The sequence below is a fragment of the Momordica charantia genome, assembly GCF_013281855.1.
Source record: "Momordica charantia cultivar OHB3-1 chromosome 9 unlocalized genomic scaffold, Mcharantia_2.0 BLBB01000009.1, whole genome shotgun sequence".
In the NCBI taxonomy this organism is placed as follows: Eukaryota; Viridiplantae; Streptophyta; class Magnoliopsida; order Cucurbitales; family Cucurbitaceae; genus Momordica; species Momordica charantia.
This window is the reverse complement of record NW_028275167.1, coordinates 25052558-25059614: the sequence shown is the minus strand read 5'-3', so window position 1 is coordinate 25059614 and position 7057 is coordinate 25052558. Positions and strand designations below refer to the sequence as shown.

Genomic DNA, 7057 nt, shown 5'->3' with positions numbered 1-7057 from the left:
ATGAGTTAGACACCAATTTCAGTGACTAAATGTGTAATTTTAACATTTATTTTTAATTATAATGAACTCTACGTGTTATTTTGTTAAAAAATTAACTTATAGAATAAATCTACTAACCAAAAGGAGGCTAACTGCCATGAATAGGGCTAAAGTTCACTAGGGCAGGGCAAGTAAAAGAAGAAATTAAGGGGCTTTGGGGCCACTTATTTATAATTTAATTATACTGAGTCTCCTAAAACATACAAGGGTATCTTAGACCCTATTTGAGGATAGGTATCTAAGACTTTTCTTATCTAAAAAATATCACATTATCAACATGAGTTTGAGATCGAACCATTAACGTACCTATGAAAAGAACCACTAATACTTTAATCGCTGAGGTCAAATGCCAATGATTTAGAACCAAATTTGATGTTCGACCATTGACCTATGAAAAAAAGGTACTAATATTTTAATAAATTCTACATGTGCCATTTTGTAAAAAATTTAACTTAACAAATTTACAAACCCAAAGAATGGTAAGTACCATGCTAAAAAAGATTCATCGAGCAAAGACTAGCATTTCAATCCTTTTTGAAAACATAGACTATGAAGAGAGAGTAATTTGCATTAATTAATTAATACGCTCCACGCCTAGAACTCCAGCCAAGATTTGGAATCTGGATTATTCCCACATTCTCATGACCTAAATGTGTCACCTACTTGACTTCAAGAGTGAAAATTATCCCCAAAAACCAACACAAATCTATTCAACATTCTTTGTCATCATTCACATATTATTAAGGAAAATTCCCTAAAAAATAACCTAATTAACCTTAGGATTGCTCCAAGTAAAGCACGATTAACTTTAAAGAATTTTTATGATGATCGAGCCATTGAAAAAGAAAGTACACATCTTGTTGGGTAAAAGTAGCAAATTTTTTAAATTTTTTTTTAACTAGTCTCAAGATTCCTCTCATTCAGATGTAGTTTCGGTTCACTCACACCATAGACGGTGCCACATTTGTAATATAAATGTATCCATCAATATTTTTGAGAAACAGTATCATTTACTCTTGCTTCAATATCATCCCTTGGATGTACAAACTAGAAGATGTACATTTTATCTAGAGGGACTAATTGAGGATTAATATATTTTTTTTCTTTTCTTAATGAATTTACAAGTAATAACATTTAAAAGGAACAAAAAGGCAATGGGGGAGTGGCTAAGCTTAGATTCTAATCTATAGAGCACAAAATCGTGGGTTATCTTGGCGATTTTAGTGACTCTACTTGGGATTTGCCCTGAGGACCTCTCGTCCTAATGAAAAGCCTGTACTCGTCAAAAGTCATCGGAGAATAAAGCGCGGGTCTATCTCGCGAGATTAGCTCCTTCGCTGGCTCAATCGGAATGTTGCTCTTTGGGTTGTAAAAGAAGGCCAATGACACTCTCTCTTTGTCCGAATTCACTATCACTCTGTGCTCCACGCTTTTGTATATTGTATTGCTTAGAACCTATATCAAAAAAACACCGCACACATATTTAATTTTACCTTCACGATTCTAATTTGTTAGCTTGAAAAACTTTCATGATAGTATTTTGTTATAATTAGAACTTTGGGTAAAATAGAAGTTTATAAATTACACAACATGCTCTTTGATGTGTATATAGTGGTTTAAATTTTGCTCTAATGTTTGAAAAGTTTCAACTTTTCCATCTAGTAGAAATAGTTAACTAGCTCTTTTAAAACAAATTAAAGTAAGGCACTTTTCAAATGGTAAGGGCATAGATCAAGGGCATTTGATGTAATTTACCCTTCTTAACTTCCTTTGATTTTTGCTAATATTATGATAAAAGAAAACCCATTTTCTCTCCCTCCAACCCCCAATATTAAAGGTATAAAAAAAACCCATTTTTAGCTTACCATGATCTCCTCTTATATCCAATTTGGGCTCATGTCTCTCTAAAAAAAGGACCACAAAATGAAAAGTATTAAAACTTTTATGCAATTTTGCAAGTAGATGGAGGTACTGTAGGAACAAAAGGAACTATTTTTGTCCTTCACATTTTCACCCTAAAAAAAGAAAATATTTAGGTGTAGATGGGTGAATCCGTACTCATCACTGTCATATTTTTGACAAACGAGAGAGATAAATACAAAAACAAGTAAAAAAAAATAGAGGAGAGAGAGAATCTATTTCGAGATGGAAAATACCTGACTCTCACAAATGAAAACCGACCTTATCGTCTCCGAGGACCCGTTCAAAAGAAGTGAAAAAATGGTCCATAAAGACAAGACCCTCCATGTGCGGATGGGTAATGGCTTCAGTGCAAGAAAAAATCTTTTTTGAGGCCAAATATTTTTACCAAAACTAAAAGTGATCCAAAAATTAAAAAAAAAAAAAAGATAATTCCAATTTTTAAGAAACTTTTGAACTAGGTGAATTAAATAATTGATCAAATACCACAAGATGAGTAATGAATAAAACGAACCTGAACTTGGTCGCCCACATTGACTATAATGGCATGGCGAGCGGGTTTGACAGTAATCCACATATCGTCTTTTCGAACTTGAAGTCCAGAGACCTCATCGTCGGGCAGCAGCAGTGTCAGTCCACCGGGGTCGGAGTGCGACGACAGCCCGAGCGTGAGCTCGGGCTGCGGGCATTTGGGATAAAAATTAACTCTCAAACAAGCCCCCACGTCTTCTCCTCCAAACGCATTCTGCAAGTACCCTTCTTCAAGCCCCAAGTTGAGCGACAAAAGCTTCAACAACCTCCCCCCAAGCTTCACCACTTCTTCCCCATACTCCTCTATCACTTCCCTACAAATACCCCCCTCAATTTCATTAAAACAAAATTCATTTAATTTAATTTACGATATAACCCATCTCAAAAGTCTTGACTTTGCAACGAATAATTCATGGTATCAGAACAGGAAAGAATAATAATGTCATTTCGTAACTCTAAATTTACTCTAACCTTTCAGCTTAAGAGACAAGAGCGAGATTTTTCCTCTCACCTGGCATCGGGCGGGGCGGCGGGCCACTTGTTATGGTCCTTGAGGTGAGAGGGAAGATAGTGAAGAAAAAAGTAGTCGCTCCAGTCAAGAATAGCGCCTTTCTGGACGCCTAGGCGGCTGCCATAGCCCTCATAAGTCCTGGGATTATTGGCGTAGGCCTGCTTCAGCTCGGCCGGTAAGTGGAAGAACTCGTGCCAAGCTTCCCGGACCCGGTCCAGAAGCTCGGGCCGGATGCCGTGGTTCAGAATTTGGAAGAACCCCCAGTTGCGGCAGGCGTCGGAGACCCGGCTCAGAATGGTGGTGCGGAGGGCCTGGTCATGGTCCAGGCAGAACCCGTGGACGTCGATGATTGGGATGTTGATGGCGGAGGCGGCGGCGGTGGCAGCGGCACAGGGTCGGTCCGTGGGGGGCTTGATGTAGCGGCTGGGTACGGCCGGGCAGCCGCCGTCGGCCAAGGATTGAACTCGGACTATGGGTTCGGGCCAGTCCTCGATGCCAGTCATCACGGCCAGGGTCTTGGGATTCCGAGGCTGATCTCTACTTATAAAAATCCCAACCGTATTGCCTTTTAGACACACACAAGAAAATAAAGTACGATGAAAAACTTAATTTATATATACAAAAAAAAACCTCGACTTCCGACTTTTTCCGTAGAGATGAGTTATATGCTTCTTGTGGTGGTTCAAATATTATTTGATTATAAGTTTGGTCTCGGACTTTGAAGATACCGTTAGTGTTTAACGAGTCTCTAAACTTTTAAAAATATTTAATAAGATTTTAAAAGATTAACGTTGCATTTGATTTAATCCTAAAATCTTAAAATGAACATGATAGGTCATCTTTTAATTTTAAAGTATGTTAGTTTATGGATCTATTATACATAATATTAAAATTTTAGTGATTTATTGGACCGTTTTTAAAATTCAAAGACTTGTTAGATACCCTTCTCAGATTTGAAGGATCAAATTTATAATTTAATTTTTTTCTTATATAAATTAAATTATTTAGTAGCAACATGAGGTATTATTTGTTTTGATAGGTAAGTATTTGAAATTATAGGTACTTGGTTAGATATTGAAAACAAAAGGGAATTTATGTTTACAATATAATTCTAAAGCCCTAAATAACTAATCAATTTTTTCTCCAAATTTTTGCATTTCATTACAACTACAAGAAAAGAAAAAAAAAAGGATTTGAGAAATAAATCCTAACCCATGTTAATAAGGAGCAAAGATTAAATATTTCATCAAAACTCTATAGAGAGCCATTAAAGCGGGAACAAATTTCATCATTCATCTATGAAAAGAAAAGTAAATGCCTGAGTCTAAAAGATTCCCATCATTAATTACAGGGAGGAAAAAAAAAGAAAGAGAAGAAAAATATGGTGCTTATACACAAATCAACAGCAACAACGTAAAATTTAACTAACCTTCAAAAAATAAACAGCTTGACAATATATATCCTCCACTCAACCGTACACTTACGTTCTCATATCTTGAAAACGTTTTCAATTTCTAATTTTTTCGTGAAACTCGTTTGCGACCACTAGACCACCACTAGACCAACCCACAATGAAGGCATGTGGTTCGAATTGAATTCCGAAAAGTAGAAAATAAAGATAGGAAAAAGACAGAAATCCAGGCGACGTAGAGAGTAGAAAGTTGGAGAAGGCAGTTAATGGAAGGTTAAAAAGGTAAAAAGATAGGGGGGGCTTAGGTTTAGATTTTTAGGTGGGGGAAAGATGAGTGGGAAATGAACTGGAAGAAATTAGGAAACGTGAATATTATGGGGGATAAAAAAAAGTCAAAATTATTTATTTTATTATTGATATTATAAATTGAATTAGAATAATATTTTGCTTTGGAGGGTAGTTTGGGGATTTCGCCTAATTTGGGTGGTTGATGGGGCAACTGAAATTGACATGGCCGACACGCAGCAAAGAAAATTTCATATTCTTTAATGGATATCTTTTTGGATTGATACGGTCTTTTATTATTTTTATAAAAGAAATTAAAATTATTTTTAACAGTTTCAACATAGCACGGAACTCAATCCATTCTAGAATTGATTTTTTTTTTAATTTTATATTTTGTTGTCTTTATTTAATAATTTATTCCAATAAACAAGTCATTCACAAATTTTCTTTTTCGGCTTTGTAAAAAGAATTGAGGCACGAATAGAAGTGGTTTGATTCAGAGTTTTGAAAAATTTGGGCTTGGAAAATGAGAATAGTTAAAAGGGAAGCTAGCTAGGGAAATTGTTTTAGATTAGAACAATTTGTTAGAGATATTAAGAAACATGAAATTAGTAATTCCAACCTGACAATGACTTTTTTAAGAGAATTTTGTTCTTTCTAATGTATTAAGTATCATGAATAATTGTCTCTCAAAGATAGTGTACTAAAGAAAGAAAATTGTCTCTCAAAATAGGATCAATTATTAACCCGTGAATGTAGCACTTCCAAAACACAGGACTCAATGAACTTATAGAATTTAAGACATGAATAGAACTAGTTTGATTAAATGTTTTGATAAACTTGTTGGGATAAAATGGAGCAAAAACAGAAAACTCACGTCCTATGAATAAAAAGATTTTCAACACTATTATCAATTCCTACAAGGAGTAAGATATTATTGTCTTATAAAGATTACAATATTGTTTTCTTATAAGAATTAGGATAGTCGACCTCTTATAAATACAGCAGTTATGTTAAGATTTCATTTGTACATAATCCAAATAAAAGAGACTTGAATGGTTGTGGGCAGTATTGAAAAGAAGTCTGTATCCCGTGAGGTTAGTGAGTGTCTTTCATTCATGTGCCTATGTAATTGTATTAGAGTACTTAGAAGCTAGGGGGCTTTTGTTGGGACCTCTAGCAGATATTTTTGGGGAGAGTTGTTGTAACAAATCCTTAACAATATTAGTGAATTACCCACATCTGAGTGAAAGACTGGACGTAGCCCTTAGTAGTGAACCAATATAATTTGCTGTGTCGTTTATTCTTCTGTTTACAGTTTTTCTTCCTTATTTGCATATTGTGGTGTGTGTTGATATTTATGTGGAAGGAGTTATTGAGGACCATTAATTTTCCAACAAGTGGTATCAGAGTTGTAGAGTTGCAGATCATGTGAGACAAATATCACGCACACTATTACTATGAAGGGGTTTTGAAGTTCACTAGAGATAATTTCAGTTTTTGGAAGATGCAGGTAAAAGATCTTCTTACGTGCAAGAAGATACACAAGAGTTTGGGGGATAGACCAACGGAGATTACCGAAAAGGATTGGAAATTGATATATAAGCAGGCCGTTGCAAACATCAGAATGTCTTTATCGATGGGGGTATGCAGTCTGGTGACAAAAGAGACAACAGCGAAAGAACTGTTGAAGGCCTTGCAAGACAGGTATGAAAAACCTTTTGCCAACACAAAAATGTTTCTATGGACGAAGTATTTCAATATCCACATGGAGGAGGGAACTCGGTGAATTCCCACATTAATGAGCTCACTAATATATTGAATAAACTAGAAGGGATGGGCATCAAAATTGATGAGGAGGTGAAGACTATGAGGCTGTTGACATCTTTGCCTGACTGTTGGGAGACGATGAAGACCGTGGTGTCGAATTTGTTAGGGGACAATAGTATGAAATTTTCAGCTATTTGTGATGTTGTCTTATCTAAGGAAACTAGAAGAAAACTAGGGAAAATGTCTGCATCTACTTTAGCGCAGAAAACGGGCTCAAATCAGCTTTGGTATCACTGAACAAGGGGAAGACCAAGATGAGTTACATAGAGATGCAGCATCACAAAAATAATAGGGTGAGTGGAAGTTCTAGCTGGGAAGTGGAGTGTTATTACTGCTACAAGAAGGGGCACAATTAAACGTTTTTGCAGAAAGTTCAAAGAAGATTTTGAGAAGAGGGACAATTATGTAAATGTTGTAATAGGTAAAGAACAGATTGAAGAGTTTCTAGCTTGTGTTGAGAGAGACACATATGTAGATCATTCATCAGTGTGGGTAGTGGACACTGCAACATCAACACATGTTACTTCAGG

At 35.8% G+C, this 7057-nt stretch overlaps 1 protein-coding gene across 1 annotated transcript; it reads right to left on the bottom strand.

Annotated features, from left to right (window-relative positions):
* Window positions 1–1017: 1017 nt before the first annotated feature.
* Window positions 1018–3623, bottom strand: LOC111023726 (jasmonate-induced oxygenase 2). Its single transcript, XM_022301198.2, has 3 exons — window positions 3002–3623; window positions 2474–2804; window positions 1018–1494 (listed from the first exon to the last, which is right to left on the bottom strand). Exons 1-3 carry the CDS (start codon window positions 3502–3504, stop codon window positions 1246–1248), a joined length of 1083 nt encoding a protein of 360 aa, XP_022156890.2. The 5' UTR covers window positions 3505–3623; the 3' UTR covers window positions 1018–1245.
* Window positions 3624–7057: the final 3434 nt, after the last annotated feature.